This window comes from Cottoperca gobio, chromosome 12 (genome assembly GCF_900634415.1).
Source record: "Cottoperca gobio chromosome 12, fCotGob3.1, whole genome shotgun sequence".
Taxonomy (NCBI): domain Eukaryota; kingdom Metazoa; phylum Chordata; class Actinopteri; order Perciformes; family Bovichtidae; genus Cottoperca; species Cottoperca gobio.
The window spans coordinates 22,768,379-22,792,421 of NC_041366.1; the positions used below are offsets into that span (position 1 = coordinate 22,768,379).

Here is a 24,043-nt window from a genome sequence, read left to right on the forward strand (position 1 = left end):
CAAACGCAGGACACAAACTTGGAGCAATAGGTAGGAGGTTTATTGAAGGGGTTTCCAGGGAAAGGGGACGGAGGACAGAGAACATCCGGCTCGTGGAGGCAGAGGGTGAAGTGGGTAGCAGGTAGCAGACAGGCGACCCAGGGAAAACACAAGGAATGACAGGAGGCGTGGCCGTGACAGAGCGCCCCTCCAACAACAGGCCCTTGAGAGGGATTCATGTTGACAACTCACATCTGTACCTGTGTGAATAAGAACTAAAATTAAACTTGTCTTGGTGCCATGTGGTATAAATCAAAAATATATTTTTGTAAAATAGACAGTAGCAATCTATAACAAATGTATATGTTTAATCTACATAAACTATAAAACTGTTCAATTGGTATCTTTGTCACGTACAGATAAACTATGCAATGATCATAGCTCAGTAATATGTCCCATGTTGATGTTGTCCAATGTTTGCTCATATTACAAGCTAATATGATGGTGTGTGTGTGTGTGTGTGTGTTTCTGTGCTTGTGGTTCCCTCGTCTTGAAGTGGATATGTTTTTGGTTGGATGCCTGAATAAGGTCTGTGGTTAACACAAGCTTTAGATATCTTAACGTTTTGTCCTCTGACATCAAATACATCCGTAAATACTCCACTCATGAATGTTGAAGCTTCTACGTGTCATAAACAGGCGTCTGCTAACAAGTGTCTAAAGGAGACTAAATGTTTTCACGCCGAAGATGAGTCGTCCTTCATCTTCGTGGTGAAGTCATGCGACCGCGGTGAGGTGAAGTCATGTGACCGTGGTGTAGTGAAGCCATGTGACCGTGGTGAGGTGAAGTCATGTGACCGTGGTGTGGTGAAGTCATGTGACCGTGGTGTGGTGAAGTCATGTGACCGTGGTGTGGTTAGTTTAGAGCCTAACGTTAGCTTTTTACTCCTGCGTCTCAATAATCATTCAAAGTGGTGTTAATATGTGAAGATTATCTTGTTGAATAAAACCTGTAAGTGTCATAACTCTTTGTTTGCTACAGATCTTATTTTCTGCAATGATCCAAAATGCAGTGTAAAAGTCCTGTTGGCTTGTTGTGGAGGGAACCATGTGATGCTGACTTCTGGGTTGACCTACACCCACATGATCCCTGCAGCTCTCCATAGCGTGCACAGGGCCTGTTGTCACTACCTCACGCCACTGTAATACATGACAGTAGTGTAGGCGGAGGACTTGATGCATGAGTAGCTTGACTATGTTTTTGGGGAGCATTGGTTTGACTTTGATAATATTTCTGATTTATAAATATCAAGATTGAACAAGACTCTTGATTTGATTGAAGTTGAGGAATCAAAAACATCTCCCAAGAGTGTTTCATGTTAGTTGTTAGTGGCCCGGGCTTTGGGGGCGGGGCACTGAGAGAACACTGATCATGTTCCTGCAAAACGTTTCAGGGACGATGTTTGAATTCACAAGTTAGAAGGAATCCAACAGGAATGTATTCTTGGTAAAGTTCCTTCCTATCGCAGGACATTTAGCATTTTGTTGTTCTCAAAGTCAGAACTGAACCGAAGAAAGAAAGCTTTAAGAAATGTCTGCACCTGCAGTACTGCAGGTAATAACTCATCTTGTACTTTAAAACACGGTAACCCTGAACGACTTTAAACGAAAATAAAGACTACATTTAAATCTGGAGCTCGGAGCTTCCTCAATATCTTTAGTTTTAGAAACAAGACATTAAAGACGTCACATTGGACTCATTTCTCAGAGTTTACTGATGTTTGACACAACGATTGATTAGTTGAAGAACATAATGGATAGATTGATCAACACTTAATATAACGGTTAGCTGCAGCAGTAGTTCAGTCTCCTCTGAAGGACTCTGCTGATGTTAACATCTAGTGAAATAAGAAGAAGACACTGACAGCATTAATCTGATGCTAGCATCTCAGCCTGCCCTGCTTGTCATGGTGACAGGAAACCATGGTTTCTGATATCAGTCTGCACTTTCTTATCATCACACACACACACACACACACACACACACACACACACACACACACACACACACACACACACACACACACACACACACCAGTTTCTTATCAAATTAAAGTTGATCTGTCACACACAATCTCTCACACACACTCTCACACACACACTCGCTCACAGACACACACTAACACACACTCACAGACACATTCTGATTCTTAGCACTACAAACATCTGTTTTGATGAAACATATAAAACATGGAGGCAGAGAGAGTGAGAGGAGGTGAGAGAAGAGAAGGAGACATCGATGTGGGGGGGGGGGGGGTCAGCCCAGGGTTGGATACGGCATGCAGGGTGTTTTCTCCCTTGCCCCCCAGGATAGAGAACTGAAGAAGCATGTATGTACATATTGTTATCTAACGTGTACCTGGCTGTTGTATGACGATAACTGATGTTGTGTTCTTTTGTTTGGAGTTGGAGCTTCTGTCTTGAATCAATCCAGTAAACTTCTTATTTATATCAAAGCATTTACTAATGTGATTTGACAGCATTGGAAATACACTGAGGGCTATTCTGCTCCTCTGATCCACAGACCACATTTAAGAAGTTACTCTGTTTCCAGTTTCACAGAATCGCCCCGTTTACAAGTTAAACATGTTTCATATACTCTCCCACTGGGGTGTTGTCCTCTCCCATTGGTTGGCTGGGGCCATGTCCTATTGGCCCCTTGTTGGCACATAGGCGTGTCCACGCCTCTTACTGCTGATGTCATCCAATGATTCTTTAGTCGCCCTCTTAGGGAGGGGCGTACCTCCGGCCTCAACCTTTTCTCATATATACGGTAGTTTGTTAGACCATCATGAGTCAGTTGAGTTTCTTACAACACGTCTAAATATGGGCTGAAAAACCTTCTTGTTTTAGTTCCATTGTGCTTCCTTATATGGTCATACTGTTGATGGCCAGCGCTGTAACTTTCTTATGAACATTTCTTTTTCTGTTTTATAACAAGAACAAGAATAAGCTTTTAGGAGACACATACATCAGTATATGTGTAGATATATATATATATATATATATATATATATATATATATATATATATATATATATACTGTATATACACATATACTGATATATATATCCTCCTGAGACCCAATAAAAAAAGGTTTCAAATTTCCTTTTTTTTTTTACATCACATAAGTTTTTTGGGTGGAAATAAGATAATAACTTAAACAATACTCAAAAAATATATTTACATTTTTTTTTGTCTGTCCTTTGTAGAGGACATCGGGTCCAAATTATGCAAAACAGCAGCCTGGTGCTCCATCACCGGATGAATTTAGTCCAGTCTCCATGCACCGCCCTGGGCTGTGTGAGAAGGGTGAGCAGCCTGGTGCTGATCAGCCTGGTGCTGAAGACACAGCGTCGGTGTTTCATGGATGAATTTAGTCCGCTCATCATGCACCATCCTGGGCAGTGAGAGAAGGACTGCCTCCTTTTATAAGGAAACAAATAGAAAGCACATCCTCGTGTCCTCCACAGAGGACATCCATAAATACATGTTGTTTTAGGTCAAATAATTATTACACTGCTCTGAAAACTCACTACACTAACTCCTAAGATGTTCCCTCACTGGCATTAATCAAACTATTGAACTCACAAAACTGCCTATTACAAGATTACATACATTTCTCTCTCCATAAAATGTGCTGATGGACAACATTTAGAAATACCAGGAAATGAACTTGTTCTAAGTCACACCCCCACATATGTCACATGTCTGCAAAGCCCAGGATGTCCTCAGTGAGGTGCAGCTGAATCCAATGCAGTTGCATGTGCAAGCTAAGTAAGGGACCAAAAACAAATGTGCACCACAGAGGACAACAGTGAATGGGTGGGTCTCAGGAGGATACATTATATACATTATATACTTATTCACTAGTCTGTATATCTTTAGTTGTCAAAACATTCTTCACTCATAAAGAACCAGATTTTGTGTTTGTGTGTTTGAAGTATTTAGAGTTCTGTCAGTGAACTCTTTGAACATTTCAGATTTTGAGACTGTATTAATGTATTAGTGTTAATTTCCTCTTTTATAGAGAGCGGTGCTGCAGTATGAAGTTAACTTCATGTTAAAGTCTTTTATTTACAGTAAACTCAGTTTAAATAGAGTGCTTGCATTCTGCTAAATTATAGAAATAATTCCTAATTAAGAGTTACATCTGCTGCAAGTAATTGACACTACAAAGGTTTATGATACATGTTGTATTCAGCGACATCATCTTCACAGATGAAACACACTTTGAGGATGTTTGATGTGTGATCTTGATCACCAGAAGTCAAACGCTAACGTGAGGCTCTATGCTATGCTAACAGATTTAAGTTCAAACATTATAATAATTCTTTATTGTTACCTTACAAACACAGGTGTATTAATAAAGCTTGACATTTGAATATATGACCTTTACTCCAGAGTATGTACAGTATGCAGAATCTTCCAGCAGTCTTTAATGACATTGTTGGATTTTCTACAGGAAGTCAGACAGCGTGAGGGAAACACAAGCAGGTTTCTCACGTCTTCTGTGAGCACAAGCATCCATCAGCTGCTGGATTATCTCCTGTCATCATCTACATCCCTGCTGATAATGATTGTCTTTATACACACCGTCACACACACTCTGCTGCTGCAGTGGAACTGATGGCAGCAGTCCGTGTTGACACGTTTTCAGTGGCGCTGAGCAGTGAGGTGGCCGAGAGCCCTGCTGTCTGTCCCCGGCTCAGCGAACGGGAACACTTCTCTGGTCAGTCGAGTCAGGAGGCACGGCATCTCTTTCTTCCCCCCCAGTACGCCGCCTCTGGCCTGGAAGTTGTAGGCCACGCTGTGGGAGAGGCGGGTCATCAGGCGGGTCAGCTCCAGGTCACGGTTGCCTTCCTCCTTTAACAAAGTGCAGAAAGTCTGCAGGAACACTGATCCCAGCGGGTGCATGAAAGCTCCGTAACCTGAGGAGAGGACGCAGGGAAGAAAGGGAGGAGAAGAAGATCTGATGTCAAACCATGAAACTCTTTTCCTGTTGTCTCTGCCTCCTTGTTCTCTGGTGACACAGAAACATGTTAGTTTGGACAAACACTCAGTCTGCGGAGGAATTATGGATTTAATATCGTTTGTCTGGAGTCACAGGTCACACCAGGATTCAAAACGGCAGCAACTGAATAATCACGAGTAGTGGATTCACAAAGTGGAGTTGAACTTTAATGAAGGTGTAACGTTGTTCCTCTGACCAGCAGCGAGCTGTCTCCACACAGCAGACCTCTGAGGACACAAAGAGTCCGACTGGAGGAAGCTCTCGCAGTTTGTGTCGGAGTATAAACGCTCCACTAAAGAGGTGTGCACAGAGCTATGACACAGAAGTCTATGGGACACATACGTCTCTTGTCTAAGCTAACAACTCACTAACTGGGAGAACTTTCCCCTTCATTGACACTTTACTGCATTTTGAAGGAGGAACAATCCTGAGAGCTAAATGTCCGAGGGAGTAAAGGGTCCAGAGAGAGACGTTGTATCTGCTGTTTACCTGCTGGTGTGGCGTACATCACAGCTGTATCTACAGGAAGAGAGAGATGCTGAGAAAAGCTGCACTCTCTGGTGTCAGCAGCTGAATCCACCTCTACACCGTCATCCAGAGCGTCTCCCCGACACGCCTGCAGAGACAACACTGTGTTAGGTTGGGGAAGATCCACTTTGTTAGAAAAATATTCTTAATAACACCACGAAGTCAGGATTCAAATCAAATAAAAGGGTTTAATCTATATTCTTGCAAGAAGAAGCCGAGTTTTTATTTCATACAATGGATGATCAAAACTCACATAATACAGGTTTGTAAAGTCTGCTGTGCTGCTCAGAGAAGCAACTCTCCCAGCCTCCATATTTATACCCATTCTAAAGACAGGAAGCCATGAAGAGCTTCCAGGTCAGTCTTCCTTTGTTTTCAACATGGGGGTTTACAGTAAACACAGATGTACTGATCAACTCAGGTCCCAGACGTGCTAATTCAATCGACTCCACTATCAGACGTGCTAATTCACTAGACTGAGGACTGTTCTTAGAAAGAGCAGTTCACCTCCTGTCCCCTGCTGTGCTTAACACTCCGTCGTTTTTCCTGTATTTTCCTATCACACTTCTTACCTTCTAACATTCAAACATCCATCAAAGCAGCCAGATGTTGCTCCTGATGGACAGTAATCCAAACATCAAGTCAAACACAACTTATCATGCAGAATACAATATGTTATAATTATTCATGCATTAATGTGTTCATCAACTGAATGTTGCAGCTGGTGAAGGAGGAGCTCATTTCAATTAAATAACATTGTATATATTAATATATCTGACTTTACTAGTTGATTAGTATCTGAGATGTTGTGGAGCAGAAGTAGAAAGAAGCAGAACATAACAAATACCATAAACTTGTACTGAAGTAAATATAGTATAAGTATAGTAACGTGTGTGTGTGTGTGTGTGTGTGTGTGTGTGTGTGTGTGTGTGTGTGTTGGGGACAGTAAACACTCCGACCTGTATGAGGAACACTTTGGCCTTCGTCTCCATACATTCGTTGTCAAAGTATTTGAAGACACGTGACAGTCGGACTCGTTTCCCATCAGCTCCGAACACACAGCCCTCGTCCCCGTGAGACGACAAGACGGCCAGAAAACAGTCCTTCACAGGCCGCCTGCTCTCTGCAACACACACACACACACACACACACACACACACACACACACACACACACACACACACACACACACACACACACACACTCACACACACACACACACACACACACACACACACACTCTGTCAGTCACAATGCACAAGGTATGCACGATGCAGTACATGAGGTATGCTCTCGGTCATTAAAGAGTCTGAAGTTCCTCCTGAAGCCTCACGCTTGGTTATGTCACCACTGATCACAGTGTGTGAGTACGTGTTGTATATCAGTGATGAGCAGCCATGAAACTCTACATGAAGCTTCAGTGTGTTTGATAGGTGGTGTCTGACACAGAAACATGAAGACAGTCAGTAAAGACCCTGAAACGTTCTGTATGATGTGGACGGATAATCTAAAGGCTCAACGCTCAAGAGCTGACAGTGAAGTGAGTCTATATTTCTTTTTATGACACAACGAATACAGAAGGTGACAAAGTCAAGATTCAACTTTATGAGTCTTTCACCGAGCTTTCAGCTCTACATAACTGAGGATCTAAAGAAGATTCTCGTCTTTTAAGAGCTTTAAAGAGTTCATGTCAAGGATATACATCAAGTGAGTTCATTAGAGAAAGTATCAGATAGTCGGGCTGATGTTACATAATGTGTTCTGTGATGTTCTGCAGGCTCGTGGTGGAGCAGCGTCGCACTAACATACTTTATCTTCTTATTTGTAATCATCCCATTCATGTTCCAGAGTGTGTGTGTGTGTGTGTGTGTGTGTGTGTGTTACCTTCCAGAAACAGCTGATAGATGTCGTCCCCGCTGAGGTCGCTGTGGATGTCTACCTTGAAGCCCAGCTTGCTGAGGGTGCGGTGGAGTCTCTTGGCGTCCCTCTCTGCTCCGGGCCTCCTCCCCAGCCTCACCCCGGGGTCAAACTGTGCCACAGACACCAGCACTGCCCTGTTGCCCCCCCCCCTGTGATCCTGCAGTCCTCTCCACTGCAGCATCCCGCTCCCTCTGTGTGTGTGTCCGTTATGTGTCTCTGCTCGACAGAACACAACCTGCAGTCACACCTGTGTGACCATATATGGACTTCCCTCTGCAGGCTGTTACAGGAGGATCACGTGTTGATGTCTCACAGTGTTGCGTAACTTTCTTTCTTCTCTGTGTTGGGAAATGACACGTGCACTCTCTCTGCACGTCTTCCTCAGGTGTTGGCTCCTCCAACGCCTCAACGCTCGTCTGCTGACCAGGAAACAGGCGTTCACAGTCGTGAGGAAGGAGCACATTTCAGGATTGCAGTAAGAAGTCCAAGGTCCAATCAGTAACTGTTATATAACCTTTAATCAGGTAATCCTGTTGAGATCAAGAATACAGCAGTTTCTCAGCAGATGGAGTTTGTTTTAATGATTTCTCTTCCACGTCAGCTCAAAGGTTTTACATTGAAAGTTCACTTAAATTAGAAGTTACATTTTTAAAAAGTACACCATTGTTCATCGTGACAGAGTAGTCCTCAGTAACTAACGTGGTTGTTAGTCATGACAGGTTGCTGAAGCTCAGACATTGAACATGACATTTAAGAAGCAGGACTTTTAAGAGTCAACACGTTAAAAAAGACATAAACGTGTCACCAGAAGTTGCGTCACCAATCAAGTCACACAGGTTGCAGTAAAAGAAGAACAGTCATCAGTAACTTTCTACTTCTGGTTTCTCACTTTAGTCAAATCTAATTTTGATGAACTCTTCAAACATTCACTGAGTGTGTGCTAAGAGTGCTTCAGTGTTTTCAATGTTAAATCTTAATCTGAAAAGTTTCAAACAAATGTAGTTCAATAAAAAAGGACTTTATTTTAGGTGTATAAGTATAAAGTAACTTAAAGTTCGAACTCAAGTAAAGCAAAGTACAAGTTGAGTAAATGTAACTTCCTACCATTTGTGATTAAATAATATTTAAACACTCAAAAGTGCTTTATTGTATATTTCTGTTTGGACTAATAGTTTTTTCTCTAAAGGGAACACAGTCAGTGCTTACAGTATTACAGTGGTGGAAGAAATATTCATCCTTAAATCAAAGTACTGTGAAAATACTACACTGCTAAAGTAAAATACATAAGTATAATCAGCACAAATTACTTAAAATATTAACGTAAAAATGACCCCTGTGAGTGTTTTACTATTATATTACTGTATTACTATTACTAATGCATTCATGTGTAATTAGTAGGTTATTTAGTTCAAAATACAATTATTTTCAAAATAAAACAAAACAATGAACATGCCATAACATATGCCTTAAATTCAAAAGCATTTTTTATTTGAGGAAAAAAGTAAGGAAAAAACATAATTATATCAATATTAATATACCTCCCTAGGGAGGCGGCCAGGTGGCATCCTTACTAGATGAACCACCTCAACTGGCTCCTTTCAACGCAAAGGAGTAGCGGCTCTACTCTGAGTCTCTCCCGGATGGCTGAGCTTCTCACCCTATCTCTAATGGAGACGCCACCCGTCTGAGAAAACCCATTTTGGCCGCTTGTACCCGCGATCTCGTTCTTTCGGTCATGACCCAGCCTTCATGACCACAGGTGAGGGTAGGAACGAAGATCGACCGGTAGATCGAGAGCTTTGGCTTCTGGCTCAGCTCTCTTTTGGTCACAACAGTGCGGTAAAGCGACTGCAGTACCGCCCCCGCTGCTCCGATTCTCCGGCCAATCTCTCGCTCCATCGTGCCCTCACTCGCGAACAAGACCCCGAGGTACTTGAACTCCTTCACTTGGGGTAATGGCTCATTCCCTACCCGGAGTAGGCAATCCACCGGTTTCCAGCTGAGAGCCATGGCCTCAGATTTGGAGGTGCTGATCCTCATCCCAACCGCTTCACACTCAGCTGCGAATCAATCCAGTGACTGCTGAAGGTCACAGACCGATGATGCCATAAGGACCACATCATCTGCAAAGAGCAGCGATGAGATCCTCAGGCCACCGAACTGCAACCCCTTTCCTCCACGACTACGCCTCGATATCCTGTCCATGAAAATCACAAACAGGATTGGTGATGAAGCGCAGCCCTGGCGGAGGCCAACATTCACTGGGAACGAGTCCGACTAACTGCCGAGTATCCGGACACAACTCTTGTTTTGGGCGTACAAGAATTGGATGGCCCTCAGAAGTGACCCCCTCACCCCATACTCCTGCAGCACCTCCCACAGTATCACCCGGGGGACCCGGTCATACGCCTTCTCCAGATCCGCAAAACACATGTAGACCGGATGGGCGTACTCCCAGGCCCCCTCCAGGATCCTTGCGAGAGTGAAGAGTTGGTCTGTTGTTCCACGACCAGGACGGAATCCGCATTGTTACTCTTCAATCAGAGGTTCGACTACCGGCCGAACCCTCCTTTCCAGCACCTTGGAGTAGACTTTACCAGGGAGGCTGAGAAGTGTGATACCCCTGCAATTGACACACACTCTCTGGTCCCCCCTTTTGAATAGGGGAACCACCAGTCTGAACCCCAGTCTGCCACCCCCTAGGCACTGTCCCAGACTTTCACGCAATGTTGACGAGGCGTGTCAACCAAGACAGCCCCTCAACACCTAAAGCTTTCAGCATTTCTGGACGGATCTCATCAACCCCTGCGGCTTTGCCACTGTGGAGTTGTTTGACTACTTCAGTGACTTCCAACAGGGAAATTGACGATGGCCCCCCATCAGCTTCCAGCTCTGACTCTACCATAGAGGGCGTGTTAGTCAGATTCAGGAGTTCCTCAAAGTGCTCCTTCCACCATCCGATAACCTTCTCAGTCAAAATCAGCAGGGTCCCACCCTTGCTGTACACAGCTTGGATGGTTCCTCGCTTCCCCCTCCTGAGGTTCCTGACGGTTTTCCACAAGTACCTTGGTGCCGACTGAAAGTCCTTCTCCATAGCTTCTCCGAACTTCTCCCACACCCACTGCTTTGCCTCCCTTCGAGTCCGTCGGTACCCTGCAACTGTTTCCAGAGTCCTCCCGGATAACATAACCCGGAAGGACTCCTTCAGTCGAATGGCTTCCCTGACCATCGGGGTCCACCACGGTGTTCGAGGGTTACTGCCCCTTGAGGCACCTAAGACCTTGAGACCTTGAGACCACAGCTCCTCACCGCAGCCAATAGAGGTTTTGAACATCGCCCACTCAGGTTCAATGCCCCCAACCTCCACAGGGATGTCTGAAAAGCTCCGCCGGAGGTGTGAGTTGAAGATCTCCCGGACAGGGGCTTCCTCCAGACGTTCCCAGTTCACCCACACTACCCGATTGGGCTTACCTGGTCCGTCCAGAGTCTTCCCCCACCCCTAGATCCAACTCACCACCAGATGGTGATCAGTTGACAGCTCCGCCCCTCTCTTCATCCGAGTGTCCAAAACATGCGGCCTCAGATCAGATGATACGATTACAAAATCGATCATTGACCTTTGGCCTAGGGTGCTCTGGTACCACGTGCACTTATGAGCATCCTTATGTTCGAACATGGTGTTTGTTATGGCCATTCCATGACTAGCACAGAAGTCCAACAACAAACGACCGTTCGGGTTTAGATCAGGGAGGCCCTTCCTCCCAATCACGCCTCTCCAGGTGTCTCCATCGTTTTACACGTGTGCGTTGAAGTCCCCCAGCAAGACTACGGAGTCCCCTACTGGAGCCCCCTGCAAGGCTCCATTCAGGGTCTCCAAGAAGGCCGAATACTCAGAACTGCTGTTTGGGGCATAGGCACAAACAACAGTCAGAGTTTCCCCCCCCCCATGACCCGAAGGCGTAGGGAGGCGACCCTCTCATCCTCCGGGGTGAACTCCAACGTAGCGGCGCTCAGCCGGGGAGTATGTATTATTTTAGACAAATTTGAAATTCATAATCAAATCAAATTTGTGAAATAATTACGTCCGGATATTATTTTTAAACAAGCATATGTTAGCATATACATTAAAATACAAAGCACAGCAGCCACTGTAATTTTAATAAAAACTTAAACTGTTTATTTATTTAAACTCTTTAATATTATATGTTTAATCCTCTTGTGTGGGTTCATGTTATTTTTAGTTACCCTTCATTTCTTTCTTTTTTTCTCTGCATACCTTTGTCATGGAACTTATCAACTTCTTTGTATTATTATTATTATTATTATTATTATTATTATTATTATTATTATTATTATTAATATAATTATTACTTTTTTCTCTCTTTTGATTTTGTTTTTCTATATTTTTCTAATGTTATGATTACAAAATGTCTTAACCCTTGTGATGTCCTCGGGTCATTCTGACCCCAAATGAAATCTATTGCCATCAAAATATGTTTTTTATTCATCAAATGGTTTGAAAATAATATGGGTTGTTCAATACTATGCTCTTCATGATTAAAATAAATGTTAAGGAATTTTATTGAATTATGTTTTTTTTTATTGAATTTAATAACTGTTGTCCTCTGGGGTCAAGCAATGGTCAAGACAACAAAAAACAAACGGGCCTTTTCTCACAGATGTTGGGACCCCAGAGGACAAAAGGGCAATCGGGAGGACAACAGAGGGTGGGGAGGGAGTCCTCCTCCCAGCACGGTTCCAAACTGGAACGATTTTCAAATAAAAACAATCTATATTTATAGATCTGGAGCTCAGTCAGTCATGCAAGGATTTCCTTACATTTTCCCATCTCAAGCATAAAACATGCTCAATTATCTAAAATAATTTAGAGCTTTAATCTGTTGCTCCACCCTCCCGCCCAGGTGGTGGCGGTCATGCAGCTCTAAACTGCCAATAAACACCAACGAAGAAGAAAAAAGAGACGTCATCTGCACGCGACTGCAGGCAGCCGGCAGCTGTTTGAGTCCCACAACAACAGGAGGATTTATATCATGTTATTCAACGATTGAGTATATTACTTTTAAATGTTCAGAGATACTTTCTCTGCTTTAGTCAGTGAGTGTAAAGTAATATAATATAATAACACCCCGCTGTGAACAGGCTAACTGTCTGCAGACACACGTGGTAACGTGCAGGCTTTTTTAATCATTTACTTTAAAGATAATTAGCTTAAAAACCAACAAAGGGACCTTTTGAAAATGTCCCGGAAGAAAAACGGTATACCGGACAGGTAAGCGACGTTACTGCATAATAATTAATAATAAGTCAGTAATGTTTGATTTGATTACTGATGGTTTGGATTGAAACCAACATTTAATTATATTGTTATGTTCATAAACAGTCATTGTGTTTATCAGGTAATTATCTAACCAAACAAATCATCTCGCTATTATATAAATTGGTAATAATTCAATGTGATCATTTAGTTTTTTCACTTGACTTCAGTGCAATCTGTTTCTGTGTGCATGTAAACACAGTCTGCAGAACTGGAAATATGTATGTAATAAGTGTTATTTTCATTTTGCACTGAAGTTCTATATTAAATGAGAAGATACTTTTAATTTGTCATGTATTAACCTCTTACAGGGGGGGCGAATTTACCCGAAAATACGTACAAACGACACCCAAAGTAAACTGAAAGCTGCTCTTCAACCATTTGCACCAGCTGCATGATTTTGGTCTCATTCAAAAGAGAACTCTCTTATTGTTTCAGAATCACTCCACGTGCTTCTGCACTGAGTGATAGTGCTCTGAATATACTGAATGTGAAGAAAATACACTCTGAAATACACAAGAGAAACATAGAACCAAGTGTTGTTAAGTTCACCACCAACCTTCAGATAAAAAGGATAAAAACTTAATTTATTAGACCGGTCTGTCTCAGAGTAACACCGGGCGTACACCAACTGTGCAATATGTACATGTACTGTACATATTAGAATATTTATTAATCCACACAGGATTATACAAAAAGAGTCTTTACGATGTGTTTTCTTCCATATAGTTTTTATTTATTGACTTTATGTCTTTAAAAAGCCTCTTGATCAGCTGGAAGATGATACATGTATCCAGTAACACTGATGTTTATTCCCCCGTAAAGATGGCTGGATTACAAAGCCGTTGGGAAAAGACTTCACGGGACGCGTTTCATCGCCTTCAAAGTGCCGCTGAAGCAGGTCAGGAGTTAAAGTTTCCCCCGACAGAAGAGACTTTTAAAGCTGTGTGTGGGAGCGTCAGCTGATACAAATCTGTGTGTTTTCTTGAAGGCTTTGAACCGTCAGCTTCCATGTTCGGACGTGTTCAGTCTCTGGGAGCTGCTGGACACTCTGAACGAAGAACACCAAGAGCTGGGTTTGATCATCGACCTGACGTTCACCACCCGCTACTACAGACTTCAGGTAGCACACACAACCACGCGGTTTAATGCTTCTGCTTGTCTCAGTTTAAGAGGATATAAAGTCAACTGTCTGTGTGCAGGACGTCCCAGAGTCCCTGCTGTTTGTCAAGATCTTCACAGCCGGTCACCAGGTTCCCAGCGACGACGCAATCCTGAGCTTCAAACGAGCCGTACGCACGTTTCTACGAGACAACGCAGAGAACGGTGAGAGCAGCGACTGCTGTTCAGAGTAGAACATTTAAAGGGTTTCCTCTGGAGTGTTATTAAGCCAATACGACCATGCTATAAAGCTTTGGGGGGGTGCAGATCGGGAGAGGGGGGTGACGCTGTTTGGGCTGGATGAGACAAGACAATGTTAGGGGAAACACTGGAAAACAAAGCAGGATTTCTCTCTCTGCCTGTTTATATGAGACGCACAGCGACTCTTCTCTAAATACTTCAGCCGTCTTCAAGTGCAGCAGAGGAAGTGTCAAAACAACGATCGAGTCTTTCACTGTAATTATTCTTGATTTATTGATTTTATTGGTGAGTTTCTCTTCCAACACTTTCTATTTTCATTTTCAGTAAAAACTAAAAGAAGAGCTGCGCAGAAACTAAAACGAGTCTCTTCTGTTGCAGACAAGCTGATCGGGGTGCACTGCACCCACGGCCTGAATCGCACCGGCTATCTGATCTGCAGGTGTGTTCAGTGTGAACTGTGCAGGAGATGTTAGTGGACAACATGCAGATGTTAGTGGACAACATGCAGATGTTAGTGGACAACATGCAGATGTTAGTGGACAACATGCAGATGTTAGTGTGGACAACATGCAGATGTTAGTGTGGACAACATGCAGATGTTAGTGTGGACAACATGCAGATGTTAGTGTGGACAACATGCAGATGTTAGTGTGGACAACATGCAGATGTTAGTGTGGACAACATGCAGATGTTAGTGGACAACATGCAGATGTTAGTGTGGACAACATGCAGATGTTAGTGTGGACAACATGCAGATGTTAGTGGACAACATGCAGATGTTAGTGGAGACAACATGCAGATGTTAGTGTGGACAACATGCAGATGTTAGTGTGGACAACATGCAGATGTTAGTGGACAACATGCAGATGTTAGTGTGGACAACATGCAGATGTTAGTGTGGACAACATGCAGATGTTAGTGGACAACATGCAGATGTTAGTGTGGACAACATGCAGATGTTAGTGTGGACAACATGCAGATGTTAGTGTGGACAACATGCAGATGTTAGTGTGGACAACATGCAGATGTTAGTGTGGACAACATGCAGATGTTAGTGTGGACAACATGCAGATGTTAGTGGACAACATGCAGATGTTAGTGTGGACAACATGCAGATGTTAGTGTGGACAACATGCAGATGTTAGTGGACAACATGCAGATGTTAGTGGAGACAACATGCAGATGTTAGTGTGGACAACATGCAGATGTTAGTGTGGACAACATGCAGATGTTAGTGGACAACATGCAGATGTTAGTGTGGACAACATGCAGATGTTAGTGTGGACAACATGCAGATGTTAGTGGACAACATGCAGATGTTAGTGGACAACATGCAGATGTTAGTGGACAACATGCAGATGTTAGTGTGGACAACATGCAGATGTTAGTGTGGACAACATGCAGATGTTAGTGGACAACATGCAGATGTTAGTGTGGACAACATGCAGATGTTAGTGTGGACAACATGCAGATGTTAGTGTGGACAACATGCAGATGTTAGTGGACAACATGCAGATGTTAGTGGACAACATGCAGATGTTAGTGTGGACAACATGCAGATGTTAGTGTGGACAACATGCAGATGTTAGTGGACAACATGCAGATGTTAGTGTGGACAACATGCAGATGTTAGTGGACAACATGCAGATGTTAGTGGACAACATGCAGATGTTAGTGGACAACATGCAGAGGTTAGTGTGGACAACATGCAGATGTTAGTGGACAACATGCAGATGTTAGTGGAGACAACATGCAGATGTTAGTGGACAACATGCAGAAGTTAGTGGACAACATGCAGAAGTTAGTGGACAACATGCAGATGTTAGTGTGGACAACATGCAGATGTTAGTGTGGACAACATGCAGATGTTAGTGGGGACAACATGCAGATGTTAGTGTGGACAACATGCAGATGTTAGTGTGGACAACATGCAGATGTTAGTGGACAACATGCAGATGTTAGTGTGGACAACATGCAGATGTTAGTGGACAACATGCAGAAGTTAGTGGACAACATGCAGAAGTTAGTGGACAACATGCAGAAGTTAGTGGACAACATGCAGAAGTTAGTGGACAACATGCAGATGTTAGTGGACAACATGCAGATGTTAGTGTGGACAACATGCAGATGTTAGTGTGGACAACATGCAGATGTTAGTGTGGACAACATGCAGATGTTAGTGGACAACATGCAGATGTTAGTGGACAACATGCAGAAGTTAGTGGACAACATGCAGAAGTTAGTGGACAACATGCAGATGTTAGTGGACAACATGCAGATGTTAGTGGACAACATGCAGATGTTAGTGGACAACATGCAGATGTTAGTGTGGACAACATGCAGATGTTAGTGTGGACAACATGCAGATGTTAGTGTGGACAACATGCAGATGTTAGTGGACAACATGCAGATGTTAGTGTGGACAACATGCAGAAGTTAGTGGACAACATGCAGATGTTAGTGTGGACAACATGCAGATGTTAGTGTGGACAACATGCAGATGTTAGTGTGGACAACATGCAGATGTTAGTGGACAACATGCAGAAGTTAGTGGACAACATGCAGATGTTAGTGGACAACATGCAGATGTTAGTGGACAACATGCAGATGTTAGTGGGGACAACATGCAGATGTTAGTGGGGACAACATGCAGATGTTAGTGTGGACAACATGCAGATGTTAGTGTGGACAACATGCAGATGTTAGTGGACAACATGCAGATGTTAGTGGACAACATGCAGATGTTAGTGTGGACAACATGCAGATGTTAGTGGACAACATGCAGATGTTAGTGGACAACATGCAGATGTTAGTGGACAACATGCAGATGTTAGTGTGGACAACATGCAGATGTTAGTGGACAACATGCAGATGTTAGTGGAGACAACATGCAGATGTTAGTGGAGACAACATGCAGATGTTAGTGGACAACATGCAGAAGTTAGTGGACAACATGCAGAAGTTAGTGGACAACATGCAGAAGTTAGTGGACAACATGCAGAAGTTAGTGGACAACATGCAGAAGTTAGTGGACAACATGCAGAAGTTAGTGGACAACATGCAGAAGTTAGTGGACAACATGCAGATGTTAGTGGACAACATGCAGATGTTAGTGTGGACAACATGCAGATGTTAGTGGACAACATGCAGATGTTAGTGTGGACAACATGCAGATGTTAGTGGGGACAACATGCAGATGTTAGTGGAGACAACATGCAGATGTTAGTGGACAACATGCAGAAGTTAGTGGACAACATGCAGAAGTTAGTGGACAACATGCAGATGTTAGTGGACAACATGCAGATGTTAGTGTGGACAACATGCAGATGTTAGTGGACAACATGCAGAAGTTAGTGGACAACATGCAGAAGTTAGTGGACAACATGCAGAAGTTAGTGTGGACAACATGCAGAAGTTAGTGGACAACATGCAGAAGTTAGTGGACAACATGCAGAAGTTAGTGTGGACAACATGCAGATGTTAGTGTGGACAACATGCAGATGTTAGTGGACAACATGCAGAAGTTAGTGGACAACATGCAGAAGTTAGTGGACAACATGCAGATGTTAGTGGACAACATGCAGATGTTAGTGGACAACATGCAGATGTTAGTGGACAACATGCAGAAGTTAGTGGACAACATGCAGATGTTAGTGGACAACATGCAGAAGTTAGTGGACAACATGCAGAAGTTAGTGGACAACATGCAGAAGTTAGTGGACAACATGCAGATGTTAGTGGACAACATGCAGATGTTAGTGGACAACATGCAGATGTTAGTGGACAACATGCAGATGTTAGTGGACAACATGCAGAAGTTAGTGGACAACATGCAGATGTTAGTGGACAACATGCAGATGTTAGTGGACAACATGCAGATGTTAGTGGACAACATGCAGATGTTAGTGGACAACATGCAGATGTTAGTGGGACAACATGCAGATGTTAGTGGACAACATGCAGAAGTTAGTGGACAACATGCAGAAGTTAGTGGACAACATGCAGAAGTTAGTGGACAACATGCAGATGTTAGTGGACAACATGCAGATGTTAGTGGACAACATGCAGATGTTAGTGGACAACATGCAGATGTTAGTGGACAACATGCAGATGTTAGTGGACAACATGCAGATGTTAGTGGACAACATGCAGATGTTAGTGTGGACAACATGCAGATGTTAGTGTGGACAACATGCAGATGTTAGTGTGGACAACATGCAGATGTTAGTGGACAACATACAGATGTTAGTGTGGACAACATGCAGATGTTAGTGGACAACATGCAGATGTTAGTGGACAACATGCAGATGTTAGTGGACAACATGCAGATGTTAGTGGACAACATGCAGATGTTAGTGTGGACAACATGCAGATGTTAGTGGACAACATGCAGATGTTAGTGTGGACAACATGCAGATGTTAGTGTGGACAACATGCAGAAGTTAGTGGACAACATGCAGAAGTTAGTGGACAACATGCAGAAGTTAGTGGACAACATGCAGATGTTAGTGGATAACATGCAGAAGTTAGTGGACAACATGCAGATGTTAGTGGACAACATGCAGATGTTAGTGGACAACATGCAGAAGTTAGTGGACAACATGCAGAAGTTAGTGGACAACATGCAGAAGTTAGTGGACAACATGCAGATGTTAGTGGACAACATGCAGATGTTAGTGTGGACAACATGCAGATGTTAGTGGACAACATGCAGAAGTTAGTGGACAACATGCAGAAGTTAGTGGACAACATGCAGAAGTTAGTGTGGACAACATGCAGAAGTTAGTGGACAACATGCAGAAGTTAGTGGACAACATGCAGAAGTTAGTGTGGACAACATGCAGATGTTAGTGGACAACATGCAGATGTTAGTGGACAACATGCAGAAGTTAGTGGACAACATGCAGAAGTTAGTGGACAACATGCAGATGTTAGTGGACAACATGCAGATGTTAGTGGACAACATGCAGATGTTAGTGGACAACATGCAGAAGTTAGTGGACAACATGCAGATGTTAGTGGACAACATGCAGATGTTAGTGGACAACATGCAGATGTTAGTGGACAACATGCAGATGTTAGTGGACAACATGCAGATGTTAGTGGACAACATGCAGATGTTAGTGGACAACATGCAGATGTTAGTGGACAACATGCAGATGTTAGTGGACAACATGCAGATGTTAGTGTGGACAACATGCAGATGTTAGTGGACAACATGCAGAAGTTAGTGGACAACATGCAGAAGTTAGTGGACAACATGCATATGTTAGTGGAGACAACATGCAGATGTTAGTGTGGACAACATGCAGATGTTAGTGTGGACAACATGCAGATGTTAGTGGACAACATGCAGATGTTAGTGTGGACAACATGCAGATGTTAGTGGACAACATGCAGATGTTAGTGTGGACAACATGCAGATGTTAGTGGACAACATGCAGATGTTAGTGTGGACAACATACAGATGTTAGTGTGGACAACATGCAGATGTTAGTGTGGACAACATGCAGATGTTAGTGGACAACATGCAGATGTTAGTGGACAACATGCAGATGTTAGTGTGGACAACATGCAGATGTTAGTGTGGAACATGCAGATGTGAGTGGACAACATGCAGATGTGAGTGGACAACATGCAGATGTTAGTGGACAGTGTTTAACAGCTGTGTCTGTCTGCAGGTATCTGATAGATGTTGACGGGATGGACCCTAAAGAGGCAGTAAAGTGTGAGTACTGAATTTATTTGAATGTGTGTTCGGATCATTCCTGGATGAAAGTAAAACATCTGACATTTTCTTTTGTTCTCAGTGTTCAACTCCTCGCGGGGCCATGCGGTGGAAAGACAGAACTATCTGGAAGATTTACAATGTGGACCGAAGAGGAGGTGATGATACTTAATACTCTGCGTTTATGGTTATGTTTGGTTTGCACATGAACATAACTTGTTATGACCTGTAATGTCTCGCACAATTGGCATCAAATCTCACTGCTTCTCAAAGTGGTGACTGAGATCTGAACTCATATTTTAGATTCTCTCATTATCTCAGATGTTATTTTAATAATAAACTTTCTTAGATCTGCTTAGAAATCCTAAAGGAAAGACGTTTCCTTTCACTGCAGAACCTGCCTGAGAATCTTCATGTTTTTAACTTTTCTTCAGTATCAAAGTAATAATGTGACACTTGTGTGTACATCCACGTGCACACTGCAAACACAGCATCTAACAGCAAATACTCACTTTTAATGGAGACAACATGACTAAATGTAAAGAAATATTGAAGGTTGTAGCTCACAGCTAACTCACTGACTCCATAGCAACAGTAGTATTTCTTCTTTATGTCCCGCAAAGCATCATGGGAACTGTCTTGATTTTCCCTCGAAGGGGGCCCCGGTGCCAATGATTACTTTCTGAATGTCTGCTATGACTGTCCAGAACATTGATCGATCCGCCTCTTGTGATTGGTTTAAACAGTAACGAGGGGATGGAGGAGGCTGAGCAGAAGCCAATGAGAGGTCTTGCTGCACATCGGCCGAGTTACACCCAGTCGGACTCTGACAGCCGAGAGGAGACACGGCCGCAATCTGTTGACTCGCGGTACCACAGGTAGGGTAGAAGCTAAACCGGCACAGAAGACAAAAAAGATGTCCGTTCCCCTGAACACACACACTGTCCCTGAACGAGCAGAAGCACCCTGCTGAGTATCATATTATCATGCAGAATGACAACGATATATTATCAGTTTGTTTAAACGTACAGTGCATCCGGAAAGTATTCATACCCCTTCACCTCCACATGTTATTATGTTACAGCCTACACACACACACACACACACACACACACACACACACACACACACACACACACACATACATACATACATACATACATAATGACAAAGTGAAAAAACAAAACACTAAGATATGACATGTATTCACACCTTCACTCGACACTGTGTTGAAGCACCTTTGGCATCATTTACAGCCTCAAGTCTTCTTGAGTGTGATGCTACAAGCTCGGCACCTGTTCTGGGAAGTTCCTCACGTTCTTCTCTGCAGATCGTCTCAAGCTCCATCAGGTTGGATGGGACGCCGATGGACGGACATTTTCAGGTCTCCAGAGATGTTCAGTTGAGATCAAGTCCGGGCTCTGGCTGGGCCGCTCAAGGACATTCACAGAGTTCTCCCGAAGACACTCCTGCGTGGTTTTGGTCGTGTGCTGAGGATGGTTGTCCTGTTGGAAGGTGAACTGTCAGTCTGAGGTCCAGAGCGCTCTGGAGCAGGTGTTCAGTCAGGATCTCTCTAGTCTAGACTAGTCTCCCAGTCCCTGCCACTGAAACCCCCCCACAGCACGATGCTGCCACCGTGCTTCACCGTTGGGATGGTAGTGCACAGGTGATGAGCGGTGCATGGTTTCCTCCAGACGTGACGTTTAGAATTGAGGCCAACAGTTCGATCTGAGTTTGATCAGACCAGAGAACCTCCAAGAGGCTTTCGTGTGTTCTGCACTGAGCACTCTGCCATACAGCCCAGATCCATCGAGTGCTGTAGTGATGTCCTTCTGGAAGGTTCTCCATCTCCACAGAGGATCTCTGGAGCTCGATCAGAGTGACCAGCTGGTTCTTGGTCACCTCTCTTACCGAGGCCCCCCCGATCTCCCCTCAGATTGCTCAGTTTGGACGGGAAGCCAGTTCTAGGAAGAGTCTTTGGTGTTCCAACTTCTTCCACGTCAGAACGATGGAGGCCACTGTGTTCTTGGGAACCTTTAATGCAGCAGAACTTGTTTTGTATTCTCCCCCAGCTCTGTGCCTCGACACAATCCCGTCTCTGAGTTCCACAGGCTTCCTTTGACCTCCTGGTGTGTGAACTGTGGGAGCTTACATAGACAGGTGTGTCTTTACACATCCTGTCCAATCATCTTAATGTACCACAGGTGGACTCCACACAAGGTGTAGGAACATCTCAACCATGATCAGTAGAGATCGGAGCTGCTGAGCTTCATTTCAAGTGTCACAGCAAAGGGTCTGAAGACTTCTGTAAAAACAAAAACCTTTTTTCACTTTGACATTATTTGTGTTTGTGCTGTGTGTAGAATGTTGATAAAAAATGTATTTAACCCATTTTGGAATAAGGCTGTAACATAACAAAATACTTTTTTGAGCAAATTCTCCTGACGAAACGTGTGGACATGCTTTTATACTGACAAATATCCCAAATACAGTTTCTCTCACGCTTAAATTCCTCGGCCTCTGCTCCTCGCTGGGAACATTTCATTTCTATGTTCTGCCTCCAAAGGCAACATTTATATTTTGCACAAAACTGTACGATGCTGTAATATCATTAATATCTTTAGTGGACCGGACACGAGGCAGACAGCGTCTGCACTCGATGAACAGTCGCTCATCTTTCTTCCTCTCCTCCAGCAGATCTTTCCCTCCACGAGGAACAACCCACCGCTCACATCCCCACCACCCACAGGACGGCTTTCTTCCCAGTCCATCATTACTGCTTCTGCCTCCACCCACGGGCGGCGCCCTCAACCCCTATCGATGGACGCCAGCGCATTCTGACAGTCAGTGGAGGAGACCCCTCTGCTCCGAGGAGAGCAGGTCCAGGTATCCTCCTCCAGAACCGGAGAGGAGGTCCAGATATCCTCCACCAGCACCAGAGAGCAGGTCCAGGTATCCTCCTCCAGCGCCGGAGGGCAGGTCCAGGTATCCTCCTCCAGCGCCGGAGGGCAGGTCCAGGTATGCTCCACCAGCACCAGAGAGCAGGTCCAGGTATCCTCCTCCAGCGCCGGAGGGCACGTCCAGGTATCCTCCTCCAGCACCAGAGAGCAGGTCCAGGTATCCTCCACCAGCACCAGAGAGCAGGTCCAGATATCCTCCACCAGCACCAGACAGCAGGTCCAGGTATGCTCCTCCAGCGCCGGAGAGCAGGTCCAGGTATGCTCCACCAGCACCAAAGAGCAGGTCCAGGTATGCTCCACCAGCACCAGAGAGCAGGTCCAGGTATGCTCCACCAGCACCAGAAACCAGGTCCAGGTATGCTCCACCTGCACCAGAAAGCAGGTCCAGGTATGCTCCACCAGCACCAGAGAGGAGGCCCTCCTCCCGCCTGCAGGAGGACAGAAGAAGAGCTCCTCATCCCCTCCCTCGTTACTCTGCAGTCTGGACCAACGAGTCCAACGGCCATGACAGACCTGAGGGGGACTAGACCGGTCCCAGGATGAGACAGCACTGCACACAAACACATAGTGAACGTGTGAGCACGAGTGAAGCCCAGGACGCTGAACACTCCACAGTTCTCACCAGCTGACTGTAGAGCTGAAGACTGCAGCCACAGAACCACCTTCTTCATGGGTCCATTGATATGAAGCTATAACTTAGATGAGGTGGTGCTCTGATCAGTCTACATGTTTAAAGGGACTGTTCAACTAAACTAAAGATTTTAACTGAAATTACAAAACGTTTTCCCAATAAAGGAGAAGTTCACACATTTTAATTAGAGATGCCGGTCTACACACACTGCAGTAATACAACAGGTAACAGTGTTGATGTGAGTCATGAAGTGGGGAAGCTTCATGATATCTGTTAGTTACATGTTTGACCCTGTTCACCTGTAGTGTGTACAACATGTATGACTCTGTTCACCTGTAGTGTGTACAACATGTATGACCCTGTTCACCTGTAGTGTGTACAACATGTATGACTCTGTTCACCTGTAGTGTGTACAACATGTATGACCCTGTTCACCTGTAGTGTGTACAACATGTATGACTCTGTTCACCTGTAGTGTGTACAACATGTATGACCCTGTTCACCTGTAGTGTGTACAACATGTATGA

The 24,043-nt window shown here is 44.1% G+C and overlaps 2 protein-coding genes across 3 annotated transcripts; one reads left to right on the plus strand and one right to left on the minus strand.

Annotated features, from left to right (window-relative positions):
- Positions 1–4,455: 4,455 nt before the first annotated feature.
- On the minus strand, positions 4,456–7,681 carry LOC115016952 (caspase-3-like). The gene is given in 5 exon segments (XM_029445092.1): positions 4,456–4,742; positions 4,744–4,969; positions 5,542–5,668; positions 6,540–6,703; positions 7,465–7,681. Coding segments are annotated over 5 exon segments (840 nt in total). The 3' UTR covers positions 4,456–4,636.
- A 4,797-nt stretch (positions 7,682–12,478) lies between these two features.
- On the plus strand, positions 12,479–23,808 carry dusp11 (dual specificity phosphatase 11 (RNA/RNP complex 1-interacting)). Of its 2 annotated transcripts, none has more exons than XM_029444075.1 (9): positions 12,479–12,790; positions 13,661–13,736; positions 13,827–13,958; positions 14,038–14,161; positions 14,576–14,636; positions 19,879–19,925; positions 20,008–20,083; positions 20,672–20,803; positions 22,620–23,808. In XM_029444075.1, exons 1-9 carry the CDS (start codon positions 12,759–12,761, stop codon positions 23,410–23,412), a joined length of 1,473 nt encoding a protein of 490 aa, XP_029299935.1. In that variant the 5' UTR covers positions 12,479–12,758; the 3' UTR covers positions 23,413–23,808. The 2 variants fall into 2 exon arrangements, with proteins under 2 accessions (XP_029299935.1, XP_029299936.1); XM_029444076.1 differs by having other exon boundaries at positions 22,623–23,808.
- The last annotated feature ends 235 nt before the right edge of the window (positions 23,809–24,043 follow it).